The sequence below is a fragment of the Meles meles genome, chromosome 10, assembly GCF_922984935.1.
Source record: "Meles meles chromosome 10, mMelMel3.1 paternal haplotype, whole genome shotgun sequence".
Lineage (NCBI taxonomy): Eukaryota > Metazoa > Chordata > Mammalia > Carnivora > Mustelidae > Meles > Meles meles.
Genome location: NC_060075.1, coordinates 16,054,925 through 16,074,645, shown reverse-complemented (window position 1 = coordinate 16,074,645; position 19,721 = coordinate 16,054,925). Strand labels below are relative to the sequence as shown.

The 19,721-nt window shown below is 46.7% G+C and overlaps 1 protein-coding gene across 6 annotated transcripts in view; it reads right to left on the bottom strand.

Moving 5' to 3' along the window:
* The window catches only part of DGKI (diacylglycerol kinase iota), a 445,797-nt gene that overhangs the window by 348,779 nt on the left and 77,297 nt on the right, over positions 1 to 19,721 (bottom strand). Inside the window, exon 2 of one of the 6 annotated variants that reach the window (XM_046020800.1) lies at positions 8,683 to 8,739. The exons of the other annotated variants lie outside the window; for them this stretch is intronic. Coding sequence (XP_045876756.1) covers positions 8,683 to 8,739 — 57 coding nt within the window. The remainder of the gene's footprint in view (positions 1 to 8,682; positions 8,740 to 19,721) is intronic. 6 annotated transcript variants of the gene reach the window in all.

Below are 19,721 nucleotides of genomic sequence, written 5' to 3'. Positions count from 1 at the left end.
GGATGCTCATTCCAGTTGCGCGAATTTGCAACCCTGGGTGATGCAGGAAAGCACAGTCCCTAGTTAACACGCGTACAGCCCTCCCGATCCTGGCGCCGAGGACCGCAGGGCTGCTATCCAGTCACAACGAAGCTCCAGGTTTGCTAGTGCTCTTACATCCACGGAGATAATGCATAAGCCTAACTTGGATGCTCATAAAAAGACGCCTGTCAAGAAGTTAGATGTGCCTTACGGATAGCTGGAGCAGAGTTATCTGGGAACAACAAGCGCTCAGTGGCCCAACTCCTCATCTCGCCGAGCCTGTACTAATTGAAAAAACAAATATCTGCTCTTTAATAATGATCTCCCATAAATAGTTCCTGGCTTGAGTCAGATTTATAGCATAGCTCCTTCCAAGGAGGCAGAGACAAACTCTCTCATATTGTTCTCATATGCCAAAGGCAGTTCTTTGGCTCAGAGACTGTTCCCAGACTGATGATTGCATGCCTCTTGCCACCCCCACCCCCCCCCCCACCCACCTACTGCCATTCCAATTCTGTCAGCTCTGGCAGCGGTGGGTGAGCTGTTACCTCCAAAAGGAAAAAAAAATGAACTAGAACTTTAAAATCCTTCTTAGTTGGGGTCCCCTTTCATTAGGAGCAGCAGCAGTGAACCTGAGAGTCCCTCTGGGCAGAAACTGAGCTTCAATTAAGGAGTGCCGGCGAGCCAGTCTGGGACCCAAGGTCTTAGCCAGATGCACATAAGAACTCCCACGGGAGGGGCACCTGGGTGGCTCAGTCGGTTAAGCGTCTGACTCTTGGTTTTGGCTTGGGTCATGATCTCAGAGTCCTGGCAGCAAGCCCCAAGTAGGGCTCTCTACTCAGCAGTCTGCTTAAGATTTTTCTCTCTCCCTCCGCCCCTCCTCACTGGCACTCTCTGCCTGTCTCCTGAAATAAATTAATTAATATTAAAGAGACAGACAGAGAGAGAGAGAGAGAGAGAGCGCCCCCATGGGAGTGGGAACCTCCACTCGAGTCCACAGTCCCACAGGACCTTCACGAAGAGACCCACGTGAAGAGACAGGTCAACCCACATGACACAACTGAGAGGCAAAAAACCAAGACCTAGGTATAAAAACAGCTTGTGTTTTACTCAATATTACCGTAAGAAAAAGAATAAGTTACTATGAAAAAATTAAAGTTGAGAAGGAAAAATGAATGAAGTGTGTGAGTGAGCAAAAAGGGCTTGACCCCAGAAGTAACCAGTAGCAAGGCTAAAATTTTATATATAAAAGAGTTTATTAAATAAAATAATGCCGGGAAAGACCAAGGAAAGTGTAAAACTGTTTCATTATAATCATAATACCTAATACAAGGGAGTTCTGGTGGGAACTAGACTAAAACTGACATGAGCGGAACCTGGGTGGCTCAGTCCGTTAAGCATCTGCCTTCAGCTCAGGTCATGATCCCTGAGTCCCAAGATGGAGCCCCACATCGGGCTGCTCAATCAGCAAGGAGCCTGCTTGCCCCTCCCCTACCCCGGCTCCTGCTCTCTCTCACTCTCTCTCTCTCTCAAATAAATATCTTTTTTAAGAAAATTAATTAATTAAAATAAAATAAATAAAATTGACACGAAGCTGTAAAAACATCCATTGGTGGGATTCTGCCTTAGAAAATGACGAACATAGTTTTTGGTCTTTGGGGCAGAATTAGTCTCTGTTATGGAAAGGATTGTTTTGATGGGCTTTGGACAGATGGAAGGCAACAAGTACCTTCCCCTTCTTCTTGGCAGAGCCTGAATCCAAACAAAGCCCGGGTTAAAACTTGAGACTATCGTATCAGGTATCTATTTAATAATGGGAATAGGCTGTATTAACAGAACTGTGTCTGTAGATGTATAATCATTTTCTTTTGTTTTTTCCCCCAAAGTTTCACTTAGAACTGATCATTCCTTGGAATTTGTTCTTGAGATACCATGCCTGGGGGTGCCTGGGTGGCTAAGTTGGATTTCAGCTCAGGGGTTGACCTGAAGGTTGATCTTGGGTGTTGACCTCAAGCCGCATGCTGGACTCCACCCTGGGAATGGAGCCTGGGAATGGGGAGGGGGAGAGAGAGAGAGAGAGAGAGAGAGAGAGAGAGGTACCATGCTTGTGTTGTCCAGGGATCTGCTCCCAGGAGACAGAGTTGAAGCTAGAATATCAGGAAGGAGGTTAAGCTCTGTCTTCCCTCCCCGGCCCCAGGGGAGAAGCCACCAGAAGGTGATCCAGACTTTACCAAGCACAATCTGGGTAGGCTGTTGGATTCCACATGATGTGATTGAGTGCAAATAATCCAGATTTGGATTAATGCATTGTGAATTATTACATTATATTTTCAGGGATATGGGTCCAAGCCGCACCGTGAAGTCTCCCCTGGAGGGGAATGAGCTCCTCGCTGGCAGTCGTCCTGGGAAGAAAACACTGTTTTGTTATTGTTAGTTGGGGTTTTTTTGAATGCCCTGAAATAGGGCAGGGAAGCTTTCCTCACCCTCTCCCCAGGCCACAAAGGCTCTGCACTCTCAAACGTGTAGAGGCTTGAACTAGTCCCTGCAGTGGGGGCCAGGTGGAGTGAGCCCCAGATTAGCAGAACAGGAGCCTCTGAAGTTGGGTTTTGGCCTGAAGCTCCGTGAGTCCAAACACGTCTGGAAAGAAGTGTGAGCTATTCTCCAGGACCTGCTTGCTCTAACCTCAAGGCTTCAGCAGAGTCCTGCGAACTGAGCCTCATGGTGGCTGTCCTGAAGGGGGCCAGGGAGAATGTGAGAAGAGGACTTAGCAGCGGTCCCCAATACAGGAGGGACAGGCACAGTGCGGTCCTCTCAATAGCAGTTAGCCACGGGGGAAAGGGAAGGGACCAGGATGGGGACATCTGGAAGACCTCTCAGAGAATACCTGAGAGCAGGACCCTGAGAATTCCTCAAAGTCACTGAAAGGTACTTTGGGGGTGGGGGGGTGGGGAGGTGAGGGGGAGTTATTTCTAGCAATTTGGTTTGTAAGGTTCCTTGTCATAGTAATTTAAGATTAAAAAACAGAGTATAATCTTTTTTTTTTTTATCACGGGCTGGTAAAGGTTTGGATTATACCAATGTTTGTTGAAGTTACTGTTATTAGGCTCTGTGGTCAAACTCCCAGGGCTCACCCAGGCCTGGGTCTCCTTTTCTTCCCAGGCATCTGAAAACATTACTTCCAGCCCCTGACCCTGAGTAAAGAGCAACGGTGCAATCTGCACAATGACAGGTGAGCAGAGATGATGGCTAACACGTGACTCTGATGTCAAGGCAGCTAGGAGCTGGGTGCCATCGCCAGGCCTTCTTCCCCGTTGCTGCAGAGACATTAAACAGCACCTGCTGGGGCGCCTGGGTGGCTCAGCGGGTTAAAGCCTCTGCCTTCGGCTCGGGTCATGGTCCCGGGGTCCTGGGATCGAGCCCCGCATCAGGCTCTCTGCTTGGCTGGGAGCCTGCTCTCTCTCTCTGTCTGCCTCTCTGCCTACTTGTAATCTCTATCTGTCAAAAAAATAAATCTTAAAAAAAAAAAAAAAAAAGAGCACCTGCTGCAGTGGGACGGCCGCAGCGCCAGAAGGAAGTAACCTGGATCCGGAATCATTCCAAACAGGAGAGCATCCCACGCTGCCTCCCGTGCCCCACTGCCCAGACTCGGCTCAGACTTCTGAGCGAAAAATACTCTCGGGGTCCTAAACCAATTCAATTCCAGGGTTAATTTATTTTAAGAGGTTTTATTTATTTATTTGTCAGAGAAAGAGTACAAGCCAGCGGGAATGGCAGGCAGAGGGAGAAGCAGGCTCCCCACTGAGCAAGGAGCCCGATGCAGGACTCGATCCCAGGACCCTGGAATCATGACCTGAGCCAAAGGCAGACGCTTAGCGACTGAGCCACCCAGGTGTCCCTGCAGGGATTACTTTTAATGGCAACATACTCTAACAGCCTAGCTAACAGGTGCAAATTCACCTTACAGACAAGCTAGTAAGATTTATAAAATAGAAGATACTTATCCAAGGTCACCTCATCTAATCCTTTAGGAGAGAAAAAAATTCAGATTTGGGTGTTTCTGACACCAGAACATGAGCTCTTCACTTTGCCTATCCGACACCAGCTCACAGTCGTCATCCAACAGTGACCGTCGGCACCTGCGTGAGGATTCCACGAATACCGTTCTAGAGATGGTGAAGTAAGGCTCAAAAGGAAAGCACCAACTTCAGATTTCTTAATCACCAGGAGTTGAAATATAAACAAAACATTCTGGAATGGAATTAATCATTCCATACGTAACGGTATTTTCATTGTTTTTTTCTTCTGATCCCTTGAAGAACTTCTGAATATGAATGCCATCTATGGTTGCAATGGAAAAAAGGGACACACAAAACTGAAATACAGACTATGATTCAAAGATGTAAATGCAATCATTATTATGTAATCTTCATATATATATATACATATATATATATATATATGGAAAAAAGACTTGAAGGAAATACACAAAACAGTCATTTATTCATCCCACAAATATTTACTGTCTGTCTACTATATGCCAAGCACTCTTTGGCACAGAAACAGAGCATAAGACAGGTAATATCTCTGCCTCATCTCCTGTTACATTCCAGTATTATTTCTTGGGAAAGGGAAAGCCATGGGAATTTTTTTTTTTTTTTTTTTTGACAGAGAGAGAGAGCACGCGCACAAGTAGGGGGAGCAGCAGGCACACACAAGTGGGGGGAGGGGCAGAGAGAGAGGATCTTCAAGTAGATTCCCCCCCTGAACACAGACCTGACAAGGGGCTCAATCCTATGACCCATGAGATCAGGACCTGAGCTGAAACCAAGAGTCTGACGCTCAACCGATGGAGCCACATCTTAAAAACACCTGGTAAAGGAAGGAAATTATGCCTGGGAGTATTAGCCTTTTATGATTTATGAGTTCCTAGTTTCTTCCAATATAATTGCCAAAGAGATAATGATAAAAATTGAGTTGGATGACAAGATAATTTAGTATCATGCCTTGTAGATAATAATGGCAACCACTGATTGTATTTTCTGAACCAAATATTGACATGCGGGTTATGACGACAGGATTATTTATGGAGACAATAGAATACATTATTTGAAATTGCCATGCATGGTTGCCAGATCCAGAATGATCATCGAATTATTTATTAATGTAATCATCTTTCCCAGCTCTAGCCATTCTATTATGAATAAACTAGTAAACAAGGTTCTTAACTTCACCTAAGATAAACTCAAACAGCTCTCCTGTCTTCTCTTTCCATGCTCTGACCATAAAATACATGTGGCTTGTGTTTCCTCCATTTGGAAAAGGTTGGAGAGCAGAGCACTGAAACAAAGTGGGGTACGTGGAGCTCCCTGCCCTCCCACACCCTTCGCCTCAGCAGTACACCTTCCATTGTTTCTGCGGAATTTTCCCCCAAGCAGTCTCCCCACTCAAACCACTGGTGAACCCCAACTCATAGGCGTCTAAGGGCTCAGTTCCCACTTCATTATCCAACAGGTCCATTTTATCTAGGATTTAAAGAATTCCTGGTTTTCCCTCTTTCTCTTTGCCTTCTTTTAGGTTACCCTAAAAAATCCCGGTCATTTTTATAACTTTAACAGAATGTAACAATCAATCAGTTGTAGGCACAGGAAGTAGGAGAAAAGGAAGTGAGAGACAGAGTGACTGAAAAGGAGAAATTTTTGAGCTAAAAAGGATGTATGTTTGAGCTAAAAAGGATGTTTTTCAACTCCAAACTCATCACTTGGAGTATGAGGAATCAGTCCCTGATTTTTCATCAAATTCAACCCTGATTCTTCACCTGCAAATGAAAGATCTATGAAAACAGAAATTTGGTCTTCTTCACCATTATGTCCCTGTCTAGAGTCACGTCCGATAAACACTGTAAAATAAGTGAATTAATATGCAGTGAATGAATACCATCCCAGAAGTGGAAGGAGTATGACAAAAGTCCTGATTACAGATAGCTGTGGGGGGAGCTGTTCTCCTGAGGTGAGCTGACCCCCTGGGTAGGACCCAGGATCCGGAGCCAAACATGCTCAGTGGGGTTGGGTGGGAACAGGAAATCTGGAGCAGAGCAGAGCAAAAGGACACACAACTGAGATCAAGGCCCCTAGAAAGAGGCGACAGGAGAACCTAACAGGGGAAACCTAAGGTCGAGCAGAATTAGTAGAACCAGGAAAGAAAGCAGGGAGGGCCCTAGTCCTAGAGGAACCAGGGTAAAGGTATTCTGGAGACAGGGGCTCAGCAACAGCAAAAAGAGACGAGGAGTAAAGACATGCATGTTGGTATGGGGATGGCCAAGAGGTAGCGCTGGGCTCAGACACAGGCCTTCCTACCCTGGCCCAGCAGCACTCCAACATGTCCACATTCCAAGTTGCATCCCCATGAAAAACACTCCCCCAAAGTGAAGCGTCCTTAAATGTGAGACCCACAGCGGGGAGGATCCTTGTCTCTTTAGATCCCTGTTGTATCCCAAGTGCCTAGAACAGAGCCTGGAATATAGCATGTGCTTAGTAAATACTTATCAAGTAAATAAACAGTACTAATGGGCAGTTCACGGAAGTTCAAGCCCTCCCCCATTATTACCTGTGAGGTATTTTCTCATCTACCCTCTCCTGTCCTTTTCCCCACACCAATAAACCCTAATCAGCAGCAGTATAAAACAGAGGGCATCCCAGCAGAGCAGAACACCCAACCCAGCCTCGGAAGGTCTGTCTGCCCGTTAAGCAGGTAAGCAGTCCCACCGGGCAGCTGGCAACAGGCAGGTTCCTAAGGGGCTTTGTCATACTTTATGCCCCTATCTGTGATTCTGGGGAGCCAGGAGGACCAAGGAAAGAACAGACATGTTAACAAAGGTCTTTAAGCCCATAAAGACTTCATGCTGATAATTTTGAGAGGGTCTCCACATCCACAGAGAATCTGGCTTAAAAGTCAGAAAGAAAACTACAGGGAAGTTTGGAAAGGCCAGGAAGTCAGAAATCCTAGGCTCCAGAGACAATTTTTTTTTACAACTAACTAGCTCTCTTAGCCTCAGTTTCTTCAGCTGTAAATGGAGTGGATTATTAGTACATGATCTCTATGGGTCACTTCCAGGTCCAGGCTAACTTTGGTTTTAATCATACTTTTGTTCCTATCTAAGGCTACAGTGAGACATCTCTGAGTCTATTATAACTAGGAATCTTATGCCAACTGGTTAAGATTCCTCCTCTTTTGTCCTTGGGAAAAATAAGGGTCCCTCTAATATAGAAGCAAAGTTCTGTTTCAGCGACAGCTGAGGACTACAGACTGATAGTAGAGACTGATAGAAGAAGCAACCAGCATTGTCATTTCTTAATCTCCATTCCGAAGTTTCTACCTACTAGAATGGGCTATACAAGCCATTCTACCTACTGTGAATCCCATAACCATGCGTATTTTTCTATAGCCACTATTAGAACCTAACAGATACTGTAGCTATCTTAGCGGATTTCTCCTATTAGATAACTCTGAGAAGAGGACTGTATTCTGTTCACTTGAGTATCTCTCCTAGTCCTGACAGGCTACTCGCACTGGGTGGGTCCTGTAAGTATTTATTGAGTATCTTTTCATATATTTTTTCATACATATTCCTACATACATTTCAGGTCCGTCTTTCCTCCTTTTTTGATAAGTTTAGAATCTCCTTCAGTAGAGATAGTGCTCATGCCTCCATTAAAGACACCCTATTTAATGTCACTGTAGATCTTCTGAAAGCATGTAAAAGAGGAAATCAAACCAGAGCATGGGTCATATAGTAAATATTTTAGGCTTTGGGGGCCACAGAGTCTCTGTCATAACGACTTACCTCTGTAGTTGTAGCACAAAAACAACCACAGACAGTATACGTGTGTGGGCGAGGGTCTGTATATGTGCTGTGTTTCAATAACACTTTATTTATAAAAAAAATAGGCAGTGGACCAGACTATGGGCTGCAGTTTTCCAACTCCTAAGGTAAATCTTGGAACAAAGAAACAGGCGTATGAACAATTTATTATCATTTTGCCAATCTCAGTGTGAGAGATTTGGTCCCATGTGGACGCTTCATGAACAAGTTAAGAAAAGAGACAATAATAATATGACAATAATGAAAAAAGCGACATCTCTTGGTTTATTAGTTACGTCTAGGACCTAGTCAATTATTTAACTGCACTTAATACAGTGGATATATGTTTGACTATGTATTTAAATCCATAGCCACATGCAATTTATCAATATGTTGCAAAATCACAAGCCTTGCTACCATAACCTTCAGAAAAAAAAAACCTGGCTATTTCCAAAACTTAACCCCAGAACAAACCTCTCCTAGATAGAAGAAATCTTCAAATAGATCGCCCTCTGGATACTAAAAGCTAGGGGAACCAGTGGAGAAAGTTAAATAAACAATAACAACGCAAAACGATGGGTGCTGAACTCCCGCCACTTAAGAATAACATCATCAACAATTTAAAAGGAAGACGAAGAAAAAGAAAGCTCGGTCACACCATCCCGCACAGGTATCAATAGGGGGGTTCTGGCTCACAAACTTCAGTCTGTTAAGAGGAAACAGGAGGATCTAATATTTGTCAATTAAATGTGTTGCTATAAACTAGGGCAGAAACAAAAAGGAGAAAATTCTTCTTTACTCACCAGCCCCCTGAGGCCTCTGATACTGGTGCTGGGCACCTGTCTTGGTTCCTGCAGCTTCTGCAAAAGAGATCCATCCATCGTGGACTCATCGCTCCAAGGTAGTAGCCCTCACAGACTCACGTGTGTGTTACTTGTGCTCAAGTGTGCTCTGGAGAGCCCGCGCGCGCACACACACACCGTGGGCCTGGAAGTTTGGTGCTCTGTACTCAGAGTGATTGTCTCAACTCCTCCCCCATGAAGTCCCTAAATAATAAACCAAGTTAAATTTGAGCGATCTGACTCCCAAGAAGAGGAGAGAGAAAAGGATAGGGTGGCTCAGCCAAAAGATAACAAAGGCTGCAAACTGATCCCCAGGAAGCTGGAGGGGGTTGAAATGGCACCAGGATACTCGGAGACCCAGACACTCTCTGGCGCTAGACACTGGCCTGGAAAGTGGATTAACCGGGCAGATGGTATCAGAGTCGGAGCCGGGATCCCCAGGAGAGGCTGCCAGGGACCGGGGCAGTGCCCTCCACATACAGTTAGGGACCTCGCAATCATTCCAAGGCCTTCCAGGACCCAGCGGGCCCCATCCCCCAGGAGTCCGGAAGGGCACACCCACGGGGCAGTTTAATCCCTCAAGGTCAAAAGAAATGGAAGGGAAGCGGGAAGAAGGAAATTACTAGAAGTTAAGAGAGGAACGGGGTGTAAAGCCTGAGCCAGTTTATACCGGAAATCAAGGCTGATAGAATGCTCAAATTTGCTTTCTACTCCCTTTGACTCTATCTCAGTCCTCCTCCCATTCAGATGCAAAGTCCAAGGTGGGCAGAAGGCTGGGACTGGAAGGCTGACAGGGAGGGGTTAAAGAGAAGTCCCCCTCCCACACTGCCAAGAGCAACTCAATTCCTGGAGCTGAAGCAATGACGTCGGCATCCTCTGAACAGCTCCGGGAGCAAATTCCACCTGCGCCCAGAGCACTGCCCCAGATGGATGCGCGCTGAGGAAGAGGACGACATCAGGGTGGCCAATCCCATTGAAACGGGGCAATCAATGTTTCTGTTAAGATATTTAAACAAAACACAAAACAAAACAAAACAAACAAACAAAAAGAAAAAAAGCTGGAGGAGGAAGGACTTATTTCCAAAAATGGAATCCAAATTGTCAGAGAGGAAAAACAAAACGGCAGCAGCAGTAAAAACAAGAGCAAAAACAAACAAAACCTATAGCCCAGAATCCATCGGAGAGCTCAAAGTGGGGGTAGTGAGGGAGGTGGGGGCCGTCTTCTTGTCCCGCCCTTGAGAGCACCTGGCCAAGTACTCCTGTCTCTGTCCTGGGGCGGCTGCCTCTCACCAGAAATGCTCCAGGTGAAGGGAGGGTGTCCAGCACCACCACCAACCCCCCACCCCCCATCACCACCCCCCACCCCCACCCCCACGCCCTCCGCCCAACCCACCCCTTCCCCCAGGAGCTTCCTCACTGGGGCCTCCCCTCCACCCCTCCTGGCACTGGAGAGTGTAACAAAATGACCTCCTCTGGAAGGAAGGAGGTCACCGGGTCGCCTCCTGCTCCTGGTGTTTTTCAGATGGGCTTCTCAAATGGAAGCGGACACGGGTAAGAAGGGCAGAGTGGGAGTCAGCCTGGCCTCGACTCAGGATCCCCGCCCCACCCCCCAGCTGTCTGGACCCATTCACTGGCTTGGAAGCCGAAAGGCAAGTCTGTTTCACCCTTTCCGTGCAGGGGGTGCTGTCCCCGGGTAACCCCGCCCCCTCTCCCTCACCTCAGGGCACCTGCCTCAAATAACTTCCCCGGTGTTGTCATTCACCTCATGGATAATTGATAGCACGTCAAGCTGATGCTAAGAAAAGAACAAGGTGGTTAGACGTGTGCCTACTATAAATAGACCCACGACATGACCAGCATTTGCCAACTTTTGAGCAGAGAATGGCAGGAGCAGAAACAGCAGCTTCCCCCGGGTCCTGGGGAGAGCCGGCTTCACCCCGGCAGCCGCAGCCCCGCTGAGTCGCATCCCTGAGCAGCAGAGGGCTGGGAAGATGTGCCTCTCCCCGTTTGGGAGCAAAATTAAAAATACCACACGTGCGGGAACTTGTGGGCTTGTTTGACATATGCAGCCGCAAAGCTCAAACAACACATGTTTTTAAAACGTTTGCCTTCTTCCTCCCATATTATCTGTTTTCTTTATTTTGTGTGTTTTAGGCACTTTATTTCTGTATCCTGCTCTCCAAGGGATTTCTGGTTCTAAGCTATTATACAGATACCTCCGCACAAGTGAACACATAGATAGTGGGCACTTGGACGGACGGTAAGTGAGGTATGTGTTAGACACTGCAGATACAAAGAGGAAAAATAAAATAGGGCTTCCAGCCTCAAGAGGCGTTTGTCAGAAATCCGTTTGTTACAAGTAGCAAAAATCCATTCAAAACTGAAATGTAAATGGAAGAAATTAAGAGGACACAAGACCTTTCTCAACACCTCCTACTATGAGCTCCCAAACAAGGGAGCCAGTCCCAGGCAAAGATTGGATGAAGGGTGTTGCCTTCCCATCCAAGCCTGTTGTTGTTTTTAATGGCCTCAAGATGGTGGCCTTTAATTTGAAAGAGACACGGAGAAGAGGGACAGAAAACAAAGGCAAGTGTACAAAACTTTACAGGCTAAAAAATTACTTCTATGTAAAGATTGAGATCCTTGGCTTGATTACTCACATGCGGAACAACCAACCTGGAAACAAATCAACTGAATGCTTTTAAATCTTTGAGAGCACTGAGTTGCCAAGTAAACAAGTCTCATCTGGAAAATCCTACTCCCCAAAGTAACCCCAGCTTCCCCAAAGCTCCACCAACAAGAAGGAGGCAGTGAAATTTGTACGAGCCTTGGGAAGGTGCCCCTCTCCTGTGCGCGCACCAGGGCTATCCTGGAGAACAGTGGGGGAGGAAAAAGGTGGATAGCTATTGTAGAAAGACACAACTGGACTCTTGGAACACTGAAAAAATAAAAGTTAAAAAAAAAAAGAAGAAAGACAACTGACTTCTGTCTCTGTAAAGGAATCACTACATTTCAGAATCACTGAAATCGACTGCACACACTCTAAGTGTTGGGGTTCACAAACAAAGCAACAAATTGGAGAACACTGGACACTTGAAGAAAGAGCCTTGGGTCCCTAGTCCAGTTCCTAAATGGGTGACTGAAAATACCCCTGAACGCCTCCTTGCATGGCGAGGTCTTAGGAAAGGTAACTTCAAACCAGACATTCCCCAAGGATATCAGTTAAACAAGATGAGAAATTCTTCCTTTACCCAGTCATCAACCATAAGGTTGAGGGATCAGAGCTGAAAACAGTAGAATCACTAGTGCACATATATCACCAATAAACCTGTCTCCTGCAGGGACCTTAATAACCAAGCAGATAGGAGATCTCTCCCCGGTTTCCAAGCAGAGCATCTCATCAATAATCCAGACAGGAGATAATATGCCGAGACCTGCAGTGCCTTCCCAGCCAAGTCTGACCTCAGGGGCTCCAGGTTATCATGCCCCCATTTCGCGCCTAGGAGGTGACGGAAATATACTCTTGGCTGCTCAGCCTTTTCTGATTCATTTGTAAGCTACACTAATAATCCCATGATGCAAACAGAGCGGGGGTGGGGGGGGGGGAGGAAATCATTCGGGAACCGTCAGAAAGGTTATTTTTGCGAGACATAAGGGAATGATTATAATGATTTATTAAAATCTTACAATGTGAGAAAGTAAGATCAGCAAACAAAATCCAATTAAGGAATTCACCAAATAAAAAGGAATTGAACTCCTCCAGCCTGAGGTTGACAAAGAAGCCATTCAGTAAAGAGCTTTATATGCTAAACTTAGCTGGGTAAACCTAGTTATTTTCCACGCAGTGCTGTTCTTAAAAGAGCTATTTAACTTCATCCATCTCTAGGATCTAAAAGACTAAGTATTTCGACTTGTGGAGGGTTTTTTTTTTTTTTTATAATTTGAATTCCAATTTTAAAATGAACTTGCCTGAGAGACTAGCATGAGTAGATTGAAGAGGTGATTAATACCATGCTCATAATGCTAACTCCTCAACATCTTTCCTCCCTGCCCTCCCTTCTTTGACCTTCCCTAAGACCTAGGACCCCTTCCGTGTTCAGCAACTTTGGCCCAGATTGGTCTACATACTTTCTGTCCCTCTCAACCATTTGGGCTCCCTATATTTTGAATGTATTTCCACATAATAATTTGTTTTTTCAACATTTCCACTTTCCATTTGTTTCTTCTCTAAATTTTATCAATCAACATAGCTCAGGATCCCCAAGGCAAAGGCAAGAAAGCTGTGCTTTGGCACTTCAGACTCCCTTTTCCTGGGTACCTACACTCTCTTCTGCTTCATTTAATGCTGGATTCACTCCTACATATGAGGTCCTCAGGCTCCCCCCTCCACTTGAGGGAAACCTCTCACCAAAGCCACAGGTTCTGTCCCAAGGACCAGATTCTGCTGACATTTCTCGGTCCCAACTGCAGCCACCAACACTGGTAACCACATCCTCCTTTGGCTTCCGGACAGGAGGCAGTCCTCAGTATCCTACTGTGTCTCTTTCCCAGGCTTCTCCTTCTCCTTCCTCAGTTGCAGTGTTTCCTGGGTTCCATGCGCAGCCCAGCCCTCCTGTCTCCTCCACATCATTTCCCATCCTAGAGCTCTGGCTATTCCCCTGTGCTGAGGGTTCCCGACGTTTCATTGCTGAGACCTTGCTCCTGACCAGCTACACATGAACAGTTCCCATTCCAAATGTCTATAAAACTGTCCCTCCACACCTGGCCCCATCCCCCCACTCCCTCTAAGAATGAATCCAGCAAGCCAGGACAGCAGCTGAATCGGCTTAACCTTCAGCTCATCTTCCTTCCTTCCATCCATGCACCAAATCCAGCCTGTCCTCTACCGCGATCATAACTTAGGATGTTGTCCTCTCTCACCTGGGTCTTTCTGCTTCCGGTGAGGCTAGACACACTGCTCCCACCTTAACACGAATTAGTGGTTCCCTATCAACTACAAAGCAAATCCGAGCCCATTTCCCTTTCTACTTCCCAGCTGTCTCAAATTATGTGTAGTCTCCCAAATGCAGAAAGTCATCCCGTCCCTTCCTGTCTATTCCTTTTTAGGGGGAGGAATGCGTCCCTGTGCTCCTTCACATGGGTAACTTTTTAAAATGTATTTCTCGTCATCTGCTCTGTCAAGCTTTCTGTTTTGGACTGAAAGTTTGTGTCCCATTCCCCCACCCCGCTAAATTCTCATTTTGAAGTCCTAACACCCCAGGGTGCCTATATTTGGAGGAAGGGTCTTTAAGGAAGTAATTAAGGTTAAATGAGGTCATCAGGGGAGGGCCATGATCCCAAAGGATTAGTGTCCTCATGAGGAGACACTCAGGAGTCCCGTCTCCTTCTGCCCCTCCCTCCAACACGCATGCGTTGAGAAAGGGCCATGTGAGGCCACAGCAGGAAGGTGGCTGTCTGCAAGCCAGGAAGACAGCTCCAATCAGAAACCAAACACCCCTGGAACCTTCATCATGGGTTTTCCAACCTCCAGAACTGTGAGAGAACAAACTGCTGCTGTTTAATGCCCCCGTGTGTAGTAGTTTGTTATGGCATCAAGAGCAGGCTGATGGGCCTCTCTTAATCTCCCTCTTTCTCATCCTATCGAGCTGATGCTGCTTTCCTCTAGCTGGGACGACAATCCATCTATTACAGCATTCATCACCCTGTGATACAACCGCGTGTTGCTGGGTCTTTCTTACCTACTAACTATGAACTCCTCAGGGCAGAATCAAAGCCTCCCATTTCTCTGTGTTCTTTCTCCGAGTCTAGAGCAGGAGCCACCCACAGAAAATGTTCAGGACATGCTTGTGAGGTGAATGAATGAATTCATAAATGAAACGGGCAACACTGAGTTTCTTGTTTGCATCTGGGTTTAAGGCATTTATAAATGCATTATGTGCGCAGACAGGAGTGTGAGTTTGTGTGTGCGTGGGTGTCTATACCACGGGATGATTTATTTGCAAGGGGTGACGGTGTGAGGGAATCAATGAGCTTCAGGCTCTTATCATAGAACTGTCTCTCCATCCCCTCCCAAAGTCCTCCTGAATCTCTAACGCAGTTCCTACCCAAAACGGATCACCTTGCATCATTTTATAACCGTGCCTTCCTTTGTTTTCCCTCCACTTGGAGGACTTAGCCAGTTAACCTCCCACTGTGTGTGGCTCTGATTCCCTGGGCCAGTACTGACAATGTGAGGCCGGACTGAAGTCACTTGTTCCAGAAATCCCTCTGAACCAATGAAATCTCAGTGTAGAACCCATTCGCCAGGGTGCTGAGAACTCTTCACAGCGCTGCTGAGCAAACCTATACGTTTATGAGTTACAATGTAGCCAAGAAGAGCACGACGACTCTATCTACCTGGCAGAAGATGGTTTTAAAAAAGGGGGGGAGATAGCTTTAGGCTTATGGCCAAACTGGAAAAGTGTGCATACTCTTTCCAGTTTTGAGAAAGATCTCTGCACCCTGGGGAAATTGGGCCTCTCTCTGTTTTCTCTTCTCACAGCTATTTATGACCGCTTGGAACAAAGATCTCAAGTCCTCTGTCTCGTTTTAACTCTCTTTGTGCAAAGGAACCTTCTTTTTCCAAAGGCTTGAGCTGTCCCTGCTTCTCTGGAGGGAGAGAGACTTAGAAATGGATATGCATCCACACTATCTCCTCCTTCCCAGTCAAAACTGCACAGTGTTGGAAATGACAACTGTGGAACTTAACCCTACAGCCCCGACACGGTTCTACCAACCCCCGGGGGGAGGCGTGGGCTCCAGTCCCCCGGTGGTTCCCTCAGCACCCGAGCGCGTGGCCCATTTCACGGTGAGTCCAGCTTTCATTTGCTGGAGGTAGAAACTTACTTAGAAAGGGAGGAAAGGAGTGGACTGTGGACTTCCAAGGCCATGTTTGCAAATCACTTTAAAAGAGCCTAAGAGAAAGTTTGACCTGTTTCTCTGCCCTCCACCGGGCGACTGCTACTGTCTTGGGTGGGATCTCCCTGGGGTGTGAGGAGGAGATACTCCAGCTAAACGCCTCATTTGTGTGGGATCACGGGCACTTTCTTACATTTCCTGTTCGAGGGCTTTGAGCTTTACCCAGAAAGGACCTGCATTCACATATTTTGAAGCACCTACACTCTATACAGATAGAGATTCCCAAGCAGCTGTAGAAGTGGCAGCTGCAGAACAAGGATCCAAGACTTCTAAGAAGTGCTTGGATAATGACGGGCCTGGGCTGGCTGAAGAGGCTGCAGTAACAGGAACTCGCGGGCGTAAGGTACAGGGTGAGGAGCACTGTCCACCGCGTCCTGCTAGTGTTGCCTGCCGACAGTCGGCGGCTCCGCTCGCGGTGAGCACAGCACGATTTAGGGAGCTGCTGAGCCACTGTGTTGTACACCTAAATTTCAAGCCACATTGTGTGTAAAAAATAATATGAACTCGGGGTGCCTGGACGGCTCAGTGGGTTAAGCCTCTGCCTTCAGCTCAGGTCATGATCTCAGGGTCCTGGAGTCAGGTCCCCTATTGGGCTCTCCACTCAGCAGGGAGACTGCTCCCCCCCCATCACCCCACCGCCGCCTGCCTTTGCCTACTTGTGATCTCTGTCTGTCAAATAAATAAATAAAATCTTTAAAAAAAATACAAACTCACCAACATACACACACGCGTGCACACACATGCTCCACACACAGCCCTCGAGCAGCCTCAGGAAAGAGTCTTGACGGGCTTATGCCTCGTTTGTTTCAAAGCGGAAATGGGATGTCCTGAGAAGCTAAAAGAAATAGGCACGTTGGTTTGCGCCACCTTCGCTACCACAGCGTGACTCAGGAAATGTGGTGGCATAGTGCACCTGTGCCTGGGAGACACGGGGGGTAGACTGAGGCACCGGATACTGACTCCCCCTAGTCCTCTTCTGTACCTCCTGGCAGGAACCCTGCTGAGTCCTTGGGAGATAGTCCCTTTCTTTGAATCAGCTGGACCCATCTCACCCGCTGATCTTTCCTGAGGATCGACCTCCTTTTTCCCTTCCAGTAACTCTTGGTGACTATGGTGATTTCTGGAACAGCCAAGGGCCCTGAGGGAAAAAATGGCTTTTCCAAAACTTTAGGCTTCTACCCAGCCAACAACTTCCACCTCCCTCCACTCCACCTCCCTCCCTCTTCCCAAATCCTGAGTGCCTCAGCCAGAAGCCTGTTGTCATGGTTACTCTAATCTTTATCTGCTTTGCTTGTTAAACAAGCTGAGTTCACTCCAACTCACCTCCTGGCTAACCCCCACCTCCATATCCTTCATCGCTTCCCACCCTCCCCAAGCCCAGGTCTTTCCTTTCCTGGGGGATAAAAGGAAAATGCAGTAATTGCTTTTCCCTTCCCACCCCTCCAGTCTACCAGATCTTATCAGAATATCTTCTGTGATATTCCTAAATGGAAGAGTGCCACTCCTGTCAGAAACAATCAATGAGTAGAAATGAAGATTCTACACAAGTTCTAAAACTGGAGGGAAAAAAGGAGGAAAAGGGACAACAAGGGATAAGGCCAGTGAGAAATATTCTGGTTGGCAAAAAGAGGCTGACATCTAGAAGAGTTATATGCTGGGCCTCCCGAGGTCCAATAAGCCAACTCCACCCCGGGAGCTCCCCTCACTCAGAGCAAGACCTGGCATCCTACTCTATCTAGGGAGACCATCCCTTTCACCTCCTCCCGTGACATCCCTCCTTCCCCCAGAGGGATGATACTCCCTCCTCCAGTCCAGAGCAATGCCCTTCAGGCTGCTCTGTAGTCTCTGACCTCCTGCTTCCTTAGGGATCTCTTTTGTCCCGCAGCGTTATAGAGAAACAAATAAAAATTGTATATATTTAAGATGTGCTACTGGAGGTGTAGATATTCATACACATCGTGAAGCAATCACCACAATCAAGCTAATTAACACACCCATCACTTCACATAGCTAACCATTTTCTTTTCTTGCCTTCTTCCTTCCTTCTTTTTTTCCCCCTTCTTCTTTTGTTTTGTTTTGTTTTGTTTGTTCATGTGTGTGGTGAGAACACTTAGGGATCTAATTCAACCAAAATTGCTTAAGCTCCTGAACCATAAACCAATTTCTTTCTCCTTACTCTTCCCCTGTAGCATGTAAACACCATTTCCCATCTTAGAACAAAATTCCCTTTGGCCCCATTACCCTCTAGGTGAGGCCCACTTCTCTTCCTTCCCTCAAATCTGCTTCCTTGTTATGCATCACCACCCCCCCACCCCCACCACTCTCCCAGCACCATGTCAGAGCCCAGGTCTTGAGGAACTTTCCGGATGCTAGTCAGCCTCTAGCTGTTGTACTCCCTGACAAGTGGTTGTGGTGGTTAACAGATCAGACTCTGGAGCCCCTTTACTTATGTTCAAATCTGGGGGCTAGCATTTGTCCACTGGGTGATTTTAGCCAAGGCATGTGACCTTCCTATTGCCTCCGGGTCCCTCTATACCACTGGGGTAATGACGGTAGCCACCTCAACGGGTTATGGTGATGGCTGCATGAGGCAACATGTGTAGAACCATCAGGGCAGGGTCCCCCGCGTAGGAAGCCCTGAAAACTGCAGCAGTGGCCTTCTATAATCCAACCACAAGGTGAGGACATCCAACCACAAGGTCGTGCATCCCTCTGTTCTGGATCCCTGCCATTGACAAACTTTGCAAACTGGCTTTGCACGTTGTCTCATACCCACCCCCCTCCTCGTTCCTGGTGACTACACCATCACACATGCTGCTCCCCGAATGCGGGACACACACACCCCCACAGGCATTCCACAGCCTACAACTTCTCATTCTTCAAAACTGCTCCGGTATCAGCTTCTCCGGGAGGACTTGCTTGGTTGAGGAGCTCCCCCGGCCTTCTTGGGGTTCACTGCATTTTCCAGCATCCTGAGTCCACTTCCACCGAAGCACTGTCACGGGATCCTATCTGTGCCTTGTTCTCCCTTCCACTGCTGTGCACCTCCTAACCCCAGAACCTCGTTCAATTCTTGGCAACCAGGGAGCTTACATTGATGACTAAGTGACCAGGAATGATCTGAGTAGGATTTAGCTCCAAGGTCTCAACTGTTCATATCTGTTTGAAAGCTTTATCCACTCACCCAAAATATTCACTGCAACTTCAGATCACCTAAAATTTTGGTATCACATTCTCTTTATCCTCGCCTACATTATGAGTATAAAGACTCACATAGGGCTCCCGTGCACGGAATCTCTGTGTGAAGCCCTGTATGGAAGGACCCCGAAGAAGTCATTCAGATGGGGGTTAGTATCTGAGTTTTATGCAGCTCATACTTCTCGATCTTGTATGGGAACTTTGGGGTGTGAAGCAGCCTGATACGGATCCCGCCCAATGTCTTTGCCGAGCTCCCTACACCACATCTGTTACACCTAACTCTATTTAGGGTTTGCAACTTTAAATTTCTTAAAAAGAAGTCATGCGACCTGGACAAGAAGTTCTCTGTGAACCAGTATCTGCATTTAGGCTCACTCCTTTCCTGTCCACGTCCTTATGAATTGTCTTGTTTCATAACCTGTTCAAGAATGCCTTCTGGAAATAGTGTCAGACTCTCTCACCTCCAGGCCACTCATTTTTGAAAGCCTAGAAAATGTTTGCCTGTCTCAGTTTTTTACTTCCTGTCCCATTTATTATCCATGATTCTCCAAAGATTCTAAATAGTAATTCAGTAGCTTCTCTATGTTCCGTAGAATGTAAATCCATCCAGGCCAAAAGGCTTGAATCATGTAGCTCAGGCCTGTGTTTGCAGAGAGAATCTGAAAAAATGGGATTAGGGCTAGTTTTCCTCTATGGCTACTGGAAAATTAGAGGTCTATCCTAACCTTCTGTAACTTCCTTTGTAGACTTAGGCAAATCAATCATCCATTGATTTTCCTAAGCAGAGAGGTATAACTGTACAACACACACACGCATTTTAGAGTCAGAAAGACCAAAAATAAGAA